Source organism: Phalangium opilio, unplaced genomic scaffold (assembly GCF_054372755.1).
Source record: "Phalangium opilio isolate 3A_F unplaced genomic scaffold, DU_Popi_V2 ptg000032l_1, whole genome shotgun sequence".
Taxonomy (NCBI): Eukaryota; Metazoa; Arthropoda; class Arachnida; order Opiliones; family Phalangiidae; genus Phalangium; species Phalangium opilio.
Window position 1 is genome coordinate 482,062 of NW_028324159.1, and position 16,097 is coordinate 498,158.

Consider the following 16,097-nt stretch of genomic DNA (forward strand, 5'->3'; position numbering starts at 1 on the left):
CATAACATTTACTAATATTAATAATAACAAATGTTCCGTTAAAGCCCTAAAAAAATGCAACGCCAGCCTTAAGCCTTTATCAAAAATAAAACCAAACAAGCAGATGCAGACGTCGATGACTGATGAGTCACAAATCACCATATTTCTAAGACTATCCTACTCCTACAGTCTACTGTCCCTACATCATGACGATGATCTCACTGCCCCTGTGGCCACCCACAGCCCTGAGCCCACACACGCCACACCTCGGTTAGGGCAACTTTCCATCGCCACCAAAGTGCAAACCATGAAACTATAATTTTTTAAGTAAAATATATTATTAAATCTGGTTTATAATCATAATGTATTTATGTATTTTTAATTTTTACTGTAGTAATACTAATTTATTTAGCCTTAAATATTCATGTTAATTTTCTTCCTATAATTAAGGTTTTATTTCAAATATTAGAAGACGCAAATATTCTTCTTTCCTCTACCTTCTTTAACATTAGCCTTCCCTTGAAAAGAAGGAAGATTTTGTTCCAAGGGAGGAGATCTTCACGAAAAAGGAGAGACTCTCCCTCCCTAGGAATCTTCCATCTAACCATAGTAGGTTTCCTTCTAAAGAAGGTAAACTCTTTTTCAGAGCAAGCGCCTACTTTTCCAATGAAGAAAAAAATTTCTTCTACGGAGGGGAACCTACAGTTGAGAAGTGAGCACACCACTTCCAACCTTAGACCGTCACCCTCTCTGAGTAACTCACCCCCTTCTTCTCTCCTGCACCTCTACTCTTGGACGGGGAGGGTGACAGAGAGAATTTTTCAAACTCAGTTAATCCCCGCCCCTAAATTACAACCAGCATCTCATTGGTTCTTGAAAACGCACGTCAGAGCGACGCGAGTGACGAAAATTACGTATTTTCCGACTGGGGAGAGGCTGTGAAATAGCCCGGCGTATACTTTTACGCCTCCCCTCCTTTGTATTTTGAAAGGGGGACTGGGACTTTGGCGCGCGAATACTTAGGCATCTTATACCTTCTTGTCTTTCATCAGCCAAATTAATAATGGTTTCGAAGATTGTCAGAACAGCTCCTCTATAGCGATATAAATCAACGGCATAAGGATTTAGTCCTTTGCTATGTTTAGTACCTTTCAAATGTAATTTCTTCAAATCTTTGGGATTCATTGAACCAATCTCGATTTTATAAACGTTCTCGACGTCAATTGCACGATAAGGCAATTTACCCCAGAAATGAAAATTGTAATCTTACCCTTTCCCGACTTTGTGTTTCAACGTGGTGAAATAATAAATGCACGCCAAGTAACAGAAGCATTCCAATAGGTCATTTAGATAACAGGAAGACTTTGAGTGCGTTAGCAGTGCCATTTTACAAAACGATATTTTAGGACATTTAATTTTGCTGAGCTTAGCTACACTATTTCGACTATGGAAGCATCTAGTGGCGTTTCTTTAAACTAAACCACACCATGTATTTGCTTTAAAAATCAGCGAAATGTCGTTAAGTTATGAAGAAATTGATTAACACAAGTTGATAAAGAAATTATTTAACACAAATCAATATTTTTTTACAGCAATTAATAATTCTTTATTAAAAAGGGTTCAAATAGAATGGAATAACGATGAAAAAAATAAAAATTTTGTTCAAGGGATTACGAAAGGACTGGGAAACCTTTTTTAAAGGGGCTGGCTGGAGCTGTTGGGGTGAAGAGAGGGTCAAACTTTTGGTTAGGATATTGCTTACCCACCCACCGTGACGGTGGCGCCATTCCTTATGTCCAAAGAGCTGGGTGTTTTCCCCCTGAACTAAGGGCGGTCTCCCCCCAACAGCACCGGTGAACCCCTTTAAAGCATAGCGCGGCTCCAGTGGATCCCCTACAAGGTGGCTTTCCTCTAGAACTCCGGGTTTGGCTTGGCAAAGGCTAGTGGTCGGGATTTCTACGTGCATGTATAAATCCCGCCCACTACCCTTTGCCAAGCCAAACCCGGAGTTCAGGAGGAAAGTCGCCATGCAGGAACCCACTGGAGGGATAAAATTTACAGGGTATGTTCATAAACATACCCTCCATAGGATTAGCATTACACCCAAATTTGGAGGCTCATAAATCTGGTTCAACAAGAGATACTTGGATATACCGAGCTATTTTTAACTAGGGAAATCATCATCATTTTATAATAGTTTTTAGATCAGAGTCCCGGTTTAACCGAAGGGTTGCTTAAATTCGCCCAAATTTCAAAATAATAGGATTTTTGGTGATTTTAGTCAAAATTATAGGACTTCATGACAGTTTTAAAAAAATAGGATTTTATAGCAATTATAGGACTTCTGGGGGCCCTGAATTTATTAAAATGGAAAGGAGAACATAACGTTAATTTATTAAAACTGTTTAAAACTAATGGAATAAGGATGGAAAGATTTATTTTTTTAAGAGATAACACAATGACTGAAAAACGTTTTCTTAAATTCAAGGGATAATGAAATGACTGAAAAAACCTTTTCTTAAGTTCAAAGGATAATGAAATGACTGAAAAAACATTTTCTTAAGTTCAAGGGATAACGAAATGGCTATTCTATCATTTCTTAAAAACCATTTCTAATGTTCGTTGGACAAAAAATCGTTGCGAAACCATTTCTTAAGTTAAAAGAATAAAATTTGTAGATTATTCAAAATGGAACGTTAGTTCATTAAAATGGATTAAAAAGAATGGTTTTATGGATGAAATTCATTTATTTTTTAGTGCGAGAAATTTCTATGAAAAATTAATATGGTGATGGAGTTCGAGTCGAGTCTCGAGTCCTTAAAAAAGCTCTTATAGAATCTCGAGTCGTGTCTTTTAATTGGTATTGAGTCCTCGAGTCCTTAACTCAGCTTAAGAACTAGGTTTCAAGTCCAGTGTCGAGTCCTGATAAATTATATCAAGTCCCACTCGAGTCCTATTAAATTATTTCTATTAATACTAACTTTAATTTAATTTACTTAATTTTACATAAAAATAATACAGGAATTATAATAAATTAATTTCTAATAAGAATAAATTTTACTCATAAAGTATAAATCTCACGACGAAAATGACGCGGAGTAACAATAATTTTAACTTTTGATTCTGGTTTGCTTAACTCCTTTAGCTGAACTCAAATTTTTGAACAATCACCTGTCTATTCTAAACTTTAAATTGATTAAACCCCCACTAGATGCGGCGCTGTACTTAAAATTCAGGGTGACAAAGTGAATATTTTTGGACTTGATAAGGCGTCAAGTCTCTGTTCGAGTCCTCCTCGAGTCCAATAGTGAAGTTTTTAAGGACTCGAAATAATTTTCAAGTCCTAAAATTTTGATTTTCGAGTCTCGAGTCGAGTACCTACAAGCACTCACAAGCACCTACAAGCACTCACAAGCACCTGGAGCAAGTACCTACAAGCACCCGGAGCAAGTATCTACAAGCACTCACAAGCACCTACAAGTACCCGGGGCAAGTACCTACAAGCATCCGGAGCAAGTACATACAAGCACCCGGAGCAAGTACCCACAATCAACCGGAGCAAGTACCCACAATCACCCGGAGCAAGTACCCACAATAACCCGGAGCAAGTACCCACAATCACCCGGAGCAAGTACCCACAATCACCAGGAGCAAGTACCCACAATCACCCGGAGCAAGTACCAACAATCACCCGGACCAAGTACCTACAAGCACCCGGGGCAAGTACCTACAAGCACCCAGGAGCACCCGGGACAATTACCTACATGCACCCAGAGGCACCCGTGGCAAGCACCCAGGAGCACCCGGGGCAAGTACCTACAAGCACCCGGGGCAAGCACCCAGAGGCACCCGTGGAAAGTACCCACAAGTACCTACAAGCACCCACAAGTACCAACAAGCACCCAAAGCACGCACAAGTACCTTCAAGCACCCACAAGCACCCACAAGTACCCACAATCACCCGGAGCAAGTACCCACAATCACCCGGAGCAAGTACCCACAATCACCCGGAGCAAGTACCTACAAGCACCCAGGGAAAGTACCTACAAGCACCCGTAGCAAGCACCCAGGAGCACCCGGGGCAAGTACCTACAAGCACTCGGGGCAAGCACCCAGAGGCACCCGTGGCAAGTACCCACAAGTACCTACAAACACCCACAAGCACCCACAAGTATCCACAAGCACCCACAAGTACCCACAATCACCCGGAGCAAGTACCCACAATCACCCGGGGCAAGTACCTACAAGCACCCGGGGCAAGTACCTACAAGCACCCGGGGCAAATACCTACAAGCACCCGGGGCAAGCACCCAGGAGCACCCGGGGCAAGTACCTACAAGCACCCGGGGCAAGCACCCAGGAGCACCCGGGGCAAGTACCTACAAGCACCCGGGGCAAGCACCCAGAGGCACCCGTGGCAAGTGCCCACAAGTACCTACAAGCACCCACAAGTACCTTTAAACACCCACAAGCACCCACAAGTACCCATAAGCACCTTCAAGCACCCACAAGTACCCACAAGCACCCACAAGCACCTTTAAACACCCACAAGCACCCACAAGTACCCATAAGCATCCACAAGTACCCACAAGCACCTTCAAGCACCCACAAGTACCCACAAGCACCCACAAGCACCCACAAGTACCCACAAGCACCCACAAGTACCCACAAGCACCCACAAGTACCCACAATTACCTACAAGCACCCACAAGTACCTACAAGCACCCACAAGTACCCACAAGCACCCACAAGTATCCACAAGCACCCACAAGTATCCACAAGCACCCACAAGTACCTACAAGCACCCGGAGCAAGTACCCACAATCACCCGGGGCAAGTACCTACAAGCACCCGGGGCAAGTACCTACAAGCACCCGGGGCAAATACCTACAAGCACCCGTGGCAAGCACCCAGGAGCACCCGGGGCAAGTACCTACAAGCACCCGGGGCAAGCACCCAGGATCACCCGGGGCAAGTACCTACAAGCACCCGGGGCAAGCACCCAGGAGCACCCGGGGCAAGTACCTACAAGCACCCGTAGCAAGCACCCAGGAGCACCCGGGGCAAGTACCTACAAGCACTCGGGGCAAGCACCCAGAGGCACCCGTGGCAAGTACCCACAAGTACCTACAAACACCCACAAGCACCCACAAGTATCCACAAGCACCCACAAGTACCTACAAGCACCCGGAGCAAGTACCCACAATCACCCGGGGCAAGTACCTACAAGCACCCGGGGCAAGTACCTACAAGCACCAGGGGCAAATACCTACAAGCACCCGGGGCAAGCACCCAGGGCAAGCACCCAGGAGCACCCGGGGCAAGTACCTACAAGCACCCGGGGCAAGTACCTACAAGCACCCGGGGCAAGCACCCAGGAGCACCCGGGGCAAGTACCTACAAGCACCCGGGGCAAGTACCTACAAGCACCCGGGGCAAGCACCCAGGAGCACCCGGGGCAAGTACCTACAAGCACCCGGGGCAAGCACCCAGAGGCACCCGTGGCAAGTGCCCACAAGTACCTACAAGCACCCACAAGTACCCATAAGCATCCACAAGTACCCACAAGCACCTTCAAGCACCCACAAGTACCCACAAGCACCCACAAGTACCCACAAGCACCTTTAAACACCCACAAGCACCCACAAGTACCCATAAGCACCCATAAGCATCCACAAGTACCCACAAGCACCTTCAAGCACCCACAAGTACCCACAAGTACCCACAAGCACCCACAAGCACCCACAAGTACCCACAAGCACCCACAAGTACCCTAGTAGCACAAGCCGGTCGGTTTCGAGTCGGGTGGGAGTCGCACAGTTGGCAAAGAGGAGGGGTTGGGAAAGAGACATAATTGCGACTCGAATCCGAATGCTGTTAGAAAAAGGATTTCATCCCGACCTTAAAACTTACTACTTACCAACTTATAAGCATTCTGGTTATGATCATCGAGATATCACTATGTTTTTTTTATTTTTCCATGATAGTAATTATATATAAATTACTATCATGGCAAAATATAATATATTAAATATAAATAATATGTTTTATTTAGTTAATATGATTAATTTTTTTGCAAGATTATTTGAAATTACTTTGAGAATAATTTTGTAACGTTTACACCTTATATACAAAAATATGAAAATCTATATTGCGATGGTACGCAAATAATTACCCGCTAATTTAAAATATGTAATAAATGAAACCAAAAAATATTTATTTGAAAGACTGGTATACCACGTGTAATTTGAAAATTGTCGACAGATGGCAGGTAATCCCAGTTTTTTTTATATATTTAATTACTTAATTATAGACTTATTTAAAATAAAGTACCCAAGTGCATAATAAATTTACAAATTCGAATAAGATAAATAATTAAATTAGTATTCTAACATTGAAATAAAACAAGCTATAGGTGGCAGGTATCTCATCCTTATACGGACTTAAAATCAGGGAAAAAAACCAAAACAGCTATGGTTAACCCCTTCCCTTAATCCACGCGGCCACGTGAAAAAGGCATTCGCGTTCAGTAAGCAGTGCACGCATAATTCAAACAGTGGTGTCGCAAAGCATGGAGATAGGAGGGTGCTTTTTGTCACCGGTAACTTCAGTTTCGCGTTTCTGAACGCGATCTCGGTAACGGAGAGTCGAGCCGCGCGGAGTCATTTCGTCATCGTGCGCTTTTTATCCTAGTCGTCTCTGGCGAACGGACAACTGACGCGCTTTAGTAGACAAAGCTTTGGAGAACGTAGCCGTTAAACAGTGTTTTCAACTGGGAGTTCGAAACGATTTCAGGTATTTACATTATTTTTCTCTTATTATTATTATTGGCAAACGTTTATTTATTATATTATGTACCATAGATCTTCGTAACGTGTCGTTACGTATGTAAATCTTTTATTTTTGGTTAGGCCTAGCTTTGTGTAAGGTGGACACTAGAAAAGGGGGGTTTTCCCAAACTCAGCCTCTCAGACTTGTTGCGTACTGTAAATAGGCAAAGGCTTAGATGAAAATCGTGCTAACTGATAACTCCAAATTGGCTTAAAATGTAAATTGAAAAAGCAATCTTGAAATTTATATTATATTATTCAATTAATTTTAAATCTTGAACATGATTGGGTAGAGTATATGTTAGAGAGATTAAAGGAAAGGTTCAGGCAAGATTCAGGCAAGATAATCAAATAGAGTTATTTCGGTTGAGAGGGGGAGTGAACTGTGTATCCCCTACGTTAGGGGCAACTTTGTACTAGAGAATACTATTTGCCCCCGGAAGGGAAGGGGAGGGGGGATATCACTAAGGTAAGAGATAGAGGGTTATGACGTTGCCGTATATGTTAAAGAAATTACTCTATGCCTTTAAAGAACGGTTTTTTTTTTCTAAAAATAGAAGGGAAAATAGTTAAATGGATAAAGATTGCGCGCGAGGAAATTTTTTTCACGCTATAGGATAGGCAACTCCCAATCTCGAACGACAGCTTATTCTGTTTAAATAACAACTATCTTTTACAGGGTGTATCGAGTATCTGTGAAATTGCCAAGGACAGGGTGTATCTGTGAAACTGCCAAGAAGCGAAAGTAATGTTCAAATTTTGATCTTTCATTGTGTTATAGGGACCGCGATAATTTTAAGTTCTTTAATTTATATCGCTTTTGTTAAGTATGAGCGATGCTAGGCAGTCCAAGAGAAATGGAATTAATTATGATAAGGATAGTGAATTTGGTTTATCTAAAAGGCAAATGCGTAGAAGGCGAGCCAATTATGTAAGTCAAGTTTTAGAGCGGGTCACAAACGAGGAAAGAGAAAGTTGCGGAAGAGGTGAATCTAACGGCGAATTAAGTGATGTGTCCAATGATAATTTTACAGCTCCAACTACGCATGTATTAGATGTAAATAATGAATCTGAGGAAGAAAGGGATTTGCATCACGATATCTCAGATAGCTCAAGTGAAGGTTTTGATAGGTTTATGGATAGTTTTTCTAGTGATACTAGTTCATCTGAGGATTTTCTACCAGATATATCTGAGAACATACGTAACTGGGCTCTAACCTATAACATTGATACTGTAAGGTTAAATAGTTTATTAAAAATCCTTATATCTCATGGTCATGTAGAGCTACCCAAAGACAGCCGAACCCTTCTACATACAGAACGGTCTGTAACTGGTATAAAAGCTGTAACTGGTGGAGAGTATTGGCATATTGGGTTCAAGGCAGGTTTAATGAGATTTTTGGATTTGCATCCTAATTATCAGAATGCTATTTCATTTTCTGTTAACATAGACGGCATACCTTTATTTAAAAGTTCTAACAAAACCTTTTGGCCAATATTAGTATCTGTATTCAAATTTTTCGACGGATCGATTGGAAATATTTTTCCCGTGGGGATATTTTGTGGTAACAGTAAGCCGGGATCTTTAACCGAATTTTTAGAGCCTTTTTTGGCTGAACTTACCGATCTGTATGAAAATGGTTTCAAATATGGGGATAAAACATTTCCTTGCTTACTTAACGGACCTTATATTATGGATACTCCGGCTAGGTCATTCGTTAAAAACACGAAAGGGCATACTGGTTACTTTTCTTGTGATAAATGTACGATTAAGGGGTTCCGATATAAACGTCGAACAGTTTTTCTAAAATCTGATGTTGTTGAAGAAAATATAACATTACGAACAAACTTATCTTTTAGAAATAAAATAAACGATGAACATCATCAAATTGGGCCTCCATCCCCTTTGGAATATTTGAATATGGATATGGTGAACCAGTTCCCGCTCGATTATATGCACCTTGTTTGTTTAGGGACAATGAGAAGGATACTTAATAGTTGGGTTAAAAAAGGCAGACGTGCTGTTCGTTTAAGTGGCCAAATGATTTTAGACTTTTCAGCTAGATTAGAAGCATGTAGAAAACATATTCCTTCAGAGTTTGCTAGAAAACCTAGAGCACTAAAATATATTGACCGATGGAAAGCAACGGAGTTTAGGCAATTTTTGCTGTATACTGGCCCTATCTTGGGGGAAGGAATTCTACCCACAAATGTAATAAAACACTTCCGAATCTTATCCTGCGCTATATATATTTTGGCGTCTCCGGAACTTAGTCAAACTCATGGTGACTATGCGGGTGAGCTATTAGACACGTTTGTGTCGTCTAGCCCAGAATTTTATGGGAAAGAGTTTGTGGTTCTCAACATTCACTCGTTGACTCACTTAGCATCTGACGTGAAACGCTTTGGTCCTTTGGATTCATTTAGTGCTTTTCCTTACGAAAATCATTTGCAGCTCCTAAAAAAGAAAATGCGTTCCCCCAACAAACCTTTGCAACAACTATTCAAAAGATTCAATGAATGTGAATTATTTTTGAAACAAAATAATGATCAGCAAGCGTGCCTTAAAAGGGAGTTTAAAAGTAATAACCCTACGTTACCCCCTGGTTCAAGGTCTTTCAAAAAACTTGAAACCTCAAAGTTTTGTGTTTCTACACATTCAGATAGTGTATTTAAATTGGTCACGGGTGATGTCATTAAAGTTAGTGAGATTTATCAAACACCGCAAAAAAATATAATGCTCATAGGGAAGCTCTGCAAGTTTCTTGATGATATTTTTGATTATCCATTACGTTCTTCAATTTTGGGGATGTTTAAAGCAAAAATTTCGAAAGAAGAGAAAACATACCCACTTTCTGCATTGGATAAAAAATGTTTCCTTTACCCCAGTAGCACTGGTAACATCGTAAAAATTGTTCCTTTACTTCACAGCTCGTAGCATTATAATAGTTTAAAGCTAATTTATAACTATTTTTAAGGGAAAATTCCAATTTCTTTTATTTGTCTTTAATTATTATTTTAAAGAACATGTTAAATGACGTCGCACCGTCTGTATTGCATGCTCTACGACTATGGGGTTGCAACCTCAACAAGTACTATTAAACACTCGTACCTTCTTCAATATAATAGATAGGTACCTCTTTCTAAATTGTAGGTTCATTATTTTATATAATCTCTCCAAAATGAAAGATAACAATTAAGCTGTAATTTTAATTAAGGATCTAGATAATTCTCCATCCCAAATAATAATGAATCAGATGTGATGTAATATAAGGATGTTTAAACGTTTTTTAGATGTTTGTGGTATTTAGTTTTGAAATTGAGAATACGGTAGAGGTGGTTCGACTTTCCTGGTGCCCTAATGAAAAGTCATGCTACTGGCCACCTCAAACATTAATTCATGATGTTACAAACATGATAGCGAAATGTGCCCCATTCCAAGAGAACTGGACTTTATATACTGGGAAAATTTTATTTAAAACTAGTAAGTGTGTAATATCTAGCTGTTGGCGATATATTTATTATCTGTCAATTGAATAGTGACATATATCCGGGCTAGAGAGCAATTAAGTAAAGCAGAAATGACATCGGATTTAAATAGCGAAGTAGAAGTTGCGTACGGAAGGGGCCATAGACGCGGGGCGAAGGAAAAGCGGAGCAATGACAGGAAAAGTTCAAATTCAGACACAGGTGTGACCTTAAGTTAATTTGTTTTAAATCAATGTGTGAATTAACGGCAACTATTATTAGATGATGAACCATCAAAGCTGACGTCCAGCAAAATTAGGAAGAAGAATAAATCAAGCCCTTCGACAGTATCATTACCAGCTAGTAAGTGTTCAGACATTATTAAAGGGAATAGAAACCTCGCTTTGAAGGTGGATGGTTCGGTTTGAGTCTTTTTCCCCCATGTATTTTGACTTCAAAAAATTGGAAAGCTATCTACTTCCATATAAGAGTTAATGACAAAAATATCATACCCTTTTTTCTTTAAATCTATCCTCCAGTGAACTATGGGAAAAAGAAGAGCAAGAAACCTTCTCTTCCTCCAGCTCCAAAACTTCCCTCAAACTTGGAAGCTTCAAAGCATAAAAAAACTGATAAAATTTTATTCCCATCTGTATCTGCTAATATGGAATCACTGATGCCTATGGAAACCCCATCCCCACTGTTAGTGCAGAAATCGCCAGTGCCTCAGGAAAGACCTGTATCACCGAGTCCTAGGGAACCAGAGAAAACATCTTACAATAATGAAGTCTCAGTTCCAAAAAACCACTTTTCGCTGGACGTAACAAAAAGTCAAAGGAGAGATCAAGCGATCCCTTCACCAAGGATATCGGACAATATATCATCAACGTATTGTAAAGAAAGTCAACTTTCGAAAAGGCGTTCAGAAAAACCATCATCACAGAGGCGTATAGAATCTCAGTCACCGCTACCAACGCGCAGGGAATCTCAGTCACCGCTACCAACGCGCAGGGAATCTCAGTCACCGCTACCAACGCGCAGGGAATCTCAGTCACCGCTACCAAGGCGCAGGGAATCTCAGTCACCGCTACCAAGGCGCAGGGAATCTCAGTCACCGCCACCAAGGCGTAGGCAATCTCAGTCACCGCCACCAAGGCGTAGGCAATCTCAGTCACCGCCACCAAGGCGTGGAGAATCTCAGTCACCGCCAAGAAGGCGTAGGGAGTCTAAGTCACCGCCAAGAAGGCGTAGGGAGTCTAAGTCACCGCCAAGAAGGCGTAGGGAGTCTAAGTCACCGCCAAGAAGGCGTAGGGAGTCTAAGTCACCGCCAAGAAGGCGTAGGGAGTCTAAGTCACCGCCAAGAAGGCGTAGGGAGTCTAAGTCACCGCCAAGAAGGCGTAGGGAGTCTAAGTCACCGCCACGCAGGAGTAGGAAGTCTCAATCGCCGTCATCACCGAGACTAAGGGATTCTCAATCGCGTTTATCACCGAGACTAAGGGAGTCTCATTCGCGGTCTTCACCGAGGCGTAGATATTCTCATTTGCGGTCTTCACCGAGGCGTGGGGAAACTCAATCGCGGTCGCCACCGATTCGTGGGGAAGCTCAGTCGTTACAGCAACATAGGAAGCGGCAGTCATCACCAAGAATTATGGAAAGTTCGAATTCACCCACACATAACCACAGAACGAATCATTTTCATGGTAATTATAATATAAGTTGGACATGTTACCAAAATTTTATTAAAATGCTAATTAAGGGTCCATGTTTGTTGAATTCTAATGTTTTTGACAAATTTTTAAATAACTTTTAGAAACATTAATTGAGCAGATCTCTAGATTATAAATAAAATTTATTTAGTAAAGCTATTTTATTATTAGGAAGAAATTTGGAAAATAACTATATTGATCAGACATACTTGTCTTCCTGTCTTAGAAAAGCTAACGGTACGTAAATTTTATACTGTCAAATAGAATTTACTGATGTGTAATTTTTCCCTAAGAAGAACGCACCATTGGAAAAGATTTGGATTATTCAGAAAACAGGAGGTTATATAATCCAAAACGCGTTTTACGTGGTATGATATTTTTCACCAAAAAAAAAAATCAATAGCACCATATTTTTAATTTTAATATAAATGTTTTGCTAATCCCTCTTTTCCAGAACAAAGCCCCTCGACATTTCAAAGAACAGTTCTTATAATGTTGTCAGATATAAATACAAAGATGGAAGTGATTCTGAGAGTGCAAAATTCAACTTCAGGTGATAATGATGTAGAAATTGAAGGCTTGCCCGCATTTCCATTAGAGTCTATTGAAGAATTAGAATCAGTAGAAAGACTTGTACAGAATGATATAGCCAAAAAACAATTGGTACGAAAGTCTTAATTAAAAATAGTTTCGACCATGTTTATGTGTTATTTTTAAATGTTTTTGTTTAATTTTCAAAGGTGAAAAAGTTGGCATCGTATGGAGGAAAAAAAGTGGGAGACTGTTGTAGAAGAATAATGAAAAATGTCTTTTCTCATCAATTAATTATGAAGTTTAACTGGATAGGAGCCAATGGAAAATCATCTTTTGAAAAGTTGACAATGAAAGATACTGTAATTGGTAAGATGCAATTGTTTTTATTAGTAGAATAATCACGGCCAGGAATATTTTATTTTCACTTTTGTGAAGTAGAATAACTTTCGTATTTTTTTAATTAAATGTTTCATATATCAGATGCAGTGGTTCAAAATTTGAAGACAGTGAAAACTTTTGATATAGAGATGGTTATTAAGAAGTGGATAAAATATGCGGGTGATAGAGAAGGAGGACGTGAAAAAAGAAAAAAAAAATCGGCGGCTTTGGAAGAAAGTGAATCTGAGTAAAATCATAAATGCAGTTACTATCAAATTTTGTAAAAAATATCTGTAATAAAAAAATTGCTTTTCTTGACTCATTTTTTATGTATCATTGTAATTATCATGTGGGTATAATAGCTGGCTGAGGGTTTTTTTGGGGTAGGCTTATTTTTCCAGCCGACTGTTTACCAACTGAAAAACCAGGCGTTGGCCAAGAGTTGGTTTTAAAATAAAAACGGAACCTCCCCGACTTCAAAAACAAGGGTTGGCCAACAGCTGGTTTTTGAGCAAATATATCTCTTTACCGACTATTAAACCAGCTGTTGGCCAGGTAGGACATTTCGACTCGCCAGTCAGTGGTGGTACGACTGAGTTGGCCGACTCGATATCCATGGCAGTCGGCCCAGTGGAATTGTGTTACTAGGGTACCTACAAGCACCCGGAGCAAGTATCTACAAGCACTCACAAGCACCTACAAGTACCCGGGGCAAGTACCTACAAGCATCCGGAGCAAGTACATACAAGCACCCGGAGCAAGTACCCACAATCAACCGGAGCAAGTACCCACAATCACCCGGAGCAAGTACCCACAATAACCCGGAGCAAGTACCCACAATCACCCGGAGCAAGTACCCACAATCACCAGGAGCAAGTACCCACAATCACCCGGAGCAAGTACCAACAATCACCCGGACCAAGTACCTACAAGCACCCGGGGCAAGTACCTACAAGCACCCAGGAGCACCCGGGACAATTACCTACATGCACCCAGAGGCACCCGTGGCAAGCACCCAGGAGCACCCGGGGCAAGTACCTACAAGCACCCGGGGCAAGCACCCAGAGGCACCCGTGGAAAGTACCCACAAGTACCTACAAGCACCCACAAGTACCAACAAGCACCCAAAGCACGCACAAGTACCTTCAAGCACCCACAAGCACCCACAAGTACCCACAATCACCCGGAGCAAGTACCCACAATCACCCGGAGCAAGTACCCACAATCACCCGGAGCAAGTACCTACAAGCACCCAGGGAAAGTACCTACAAGCACCCGTAGCAAGCACCCAGGAGCACCCGGGGCAAGTACCTACAAGCACTCGGGGCAAGCACCCAGAGGCACCCGTGGCAAGTACCCACAAGTACCTACAAACACCCACAAGCACCCACAAGTATCCACAAGCACCCACAAGTACCTACAAGCACCCGGAGCAAGTACCCACAATCACCCGGGGCAAGTACCTACAAGCACCCGGGGCAAGTACCTACAAGCACCCGGGGCAAATACCTACAAGCACCCGGGGCAAGCACCCGGGGCAAGTACCTACAAGCACCCGGGGCAAGTACCTACAAGCACCCGGGGCAAGCACCCAGGAGCACCCGGGGCAAGTACCTACAAGCACCCGGGGCAAGCACCCAGAGGCACCCGTGGCAAGTGCCCACAAGTACCTACAAGCACCCACAAGTACCTTTAAACACACACAAGCACCCACAAGTACCCATAAGCACCTTCAAGCACCCACAAGTACCCACAAGCACCTTTAAACACCCACAAGCACCCACAAGTACCCATAAGCATCCACAAGTACCCACAAGCACCTTCAAGCACCCACAAGTACCCACAAGCACCCACAAGCACCCACAAGTACCCACAAGCACCCACAAGTACCCACAAGCACCCACAAGTACCCACAATTACCTACAAGCACCCACAAGTACCTACAAGCACCCACAAGTACCCACAAGCACCCACAAGTATCCACAAGCACCCACAAGTACCTACAAGCACCCGGAGCAAGTACCCACAATCACCCGGGGCAAGTACCTACAAGCACCCGGGGCAAGTACCTACAAGCACCCGGGGCAAATACCTACAAGCACCCGTGGCAAGCACCCAGGAGCACCCGGGGCAAGTACCTACAAGCACCCGGGGCAAGCACCCAGGATCACCCGGGGCAAGTACCTACAAGCACCCGGGGCAAGCACCCAGGAGCACCCGGGGCAAGTACCTACAAGCACCCGTAGCAAGCACCCAGGAGCACCCGGGGCAAGTACCTACAAGCACTCGGGGCAAGCACCCAGAGGCACCCGTGGCAAGTACCCACAAGTACCTACAAACACCCACAAGTATCCACAAGCACCCACAAGTACCTACAAGCACCCGGAGCAAGTACCCACAATCACCCGGGGCAAGTACCTACAAGCACCCGGGGCAAGTACCTACAAGCACCAGGGGCAAATACCTACAAGCACCCGGGGCAAGCACCCAGGGCAAGCACCCAGGAGCACCCGGGGCAAGTACCTACAAGCACCCGGGGCAAGCACCCAGGAGCACCCGGGGCAAGTACCTACAAGCACCCGGGGCAAGTACCTACAAGCACCCGGGGCAAGCACCCAGGAGCACCCGGGGCAAGTACCTACAAGCACCCGGGGCAAGCACCCAGAGGCACCCGTGGCAAGTGCCCACAAGTACCTACAAGCACCCACAAGTACCCATAAGCATCCACAAGTACCCACAAGCACCTTCAAGCACCCACAAGTACCCACAAGCACCCACAAGTACCCACAAGCACCTTTAAACACCCACAAGCACCCACAAGTACCCATAAGCACCCATAAGCATCCACAAGTACCCACAAGCACCTTCAAGCACCCACAAGTACCCACAAGTACCCACAAGCACCCACAAGTACCCACAATTACCTACAAGCACCCACAAGTACCTACAAGCACCCACAAGTACCCACAAGCACCCACAAGTATCCACAAGCACCCACAAGTACCTACAAGCACCCGGAGCAAGTACCCACAATCACCCGGGGCAAGTACCTACAAGCACCCGGGGCAAATACCTACAAGCACCCGTGGCAAGCACCCAGGAGCACCCGGGGCAAGTACCTACAAGCACCCGGGGCAAGCACCCAGGAGCACCCGGGGCAAGTACCTACAAGCACCCGGGGCAAGCACCCAGGAGCACCCGG

At 43.2% G+C, this 16,097-nt stretch overlaps 2 protein-coding genes across 4 annotated transcripts; both read left to right on the top strand.

The window, feature by feature from the left end:
* Positions 1-6,473: 6,473 nt before the first annotated feature.
* LOC149684709 (uncharacterized) lies at positions 6,474-10,148 on the top strand. 2 transcript variants are annotated; one of them, XR_016383974.1, is made up of 3 exons: positions 6,474-6,774; positions 7,489-7,554; positions 10,104-10,148. XR_016383974.1 is itself a non-coding variant. In XM_089870903.1 (2 exons), exon 2 carries the CDS (start codon positions 7,639-7,641, stop codon positions 9,745-9,747), a length of 2,109 nt encoding a protein of 702 aa, XP_089727029.1. In that variant the 5' UTR covers positions 6,474-6,774; positions 7,489-7,638; the 3' UTR covers positions 9,748-10,095. The 2 variants fall into 2 exon arrangements, 1 of the variants encoding a protein (XP_089727029.1); XM_089870903.1 differs by lacking the exon at positions 10,104-10,148 and having other exon boundaries at positions 7,489-10,095.
* Positions 10,149-10,160: 12 nt separating this feature from the next.
* Positions 10,161-13,217, top strand: LOC149684710 (uncharacterized). 2 transcript variants are annotated; one of them, XM_089870904.1, is made up of 9 exons: positions 10,161-10,293; positions 10,350-10,499; positions 10,560-10,640; positions 10,817-11,977; positions 12,155-12,220; positions 12,277-12,351; positions 12,438-12,646; positions 12,724-12,883; positions 12,998-13,217. In XM_089870904.1, the coding sequence occupies exons 1-9, from the start codon at positions 10,224-10,226 to the stop codon at positions 13,144-13,146; spliced, it is 2,121 nt and encodes a 706-aa protein (XP_089727030.1). In that variant the 5' UTR covers positions 10,161-10,223; the 3' UTR covers positions 13,147-13,217. The 2 variants fall into 2 exon arrangements, with proteins under 2 accessions (XP_089727030.1, XP_089727031.1); XM_089870905.1 differs by having other exon boundaries at positions 12,280-12,351.
* Positions 13,218-16,097: the final 2,880 nt, after the last annotated feature.

Bases quoted from the DNA above. Each gene is read 5' to 3' on its own strand.
- LOC149684709 (XM_089870903.1), top strand. From the start codon at position 7,639: ATGAGCGATGCTAGGCAGTCCAAGAGAAATGGAATTAATTATGATAAG.
- LOC149684710 (XM_089870904.1), top strand. From the start codon at position 10,224: ATGATAGCGAAATGTGCCCCATTCCAAGAGAACTGGACTTTATATACT. The intron at 10,294-10,349 runs GTAAGTGTGTAA...TCAATTGAATAG, and splicing joins GAAAATTTTATTTAAAACTA to TGACATATATCCGGGCTAGA. The intron at 12,352-12,437 runs GTATGATATTTT...CCTCTTTTCCAG, and splicing joins TCCAAAACGCGTTTTACGTG to AACAAAGCCCCTCGACATTT.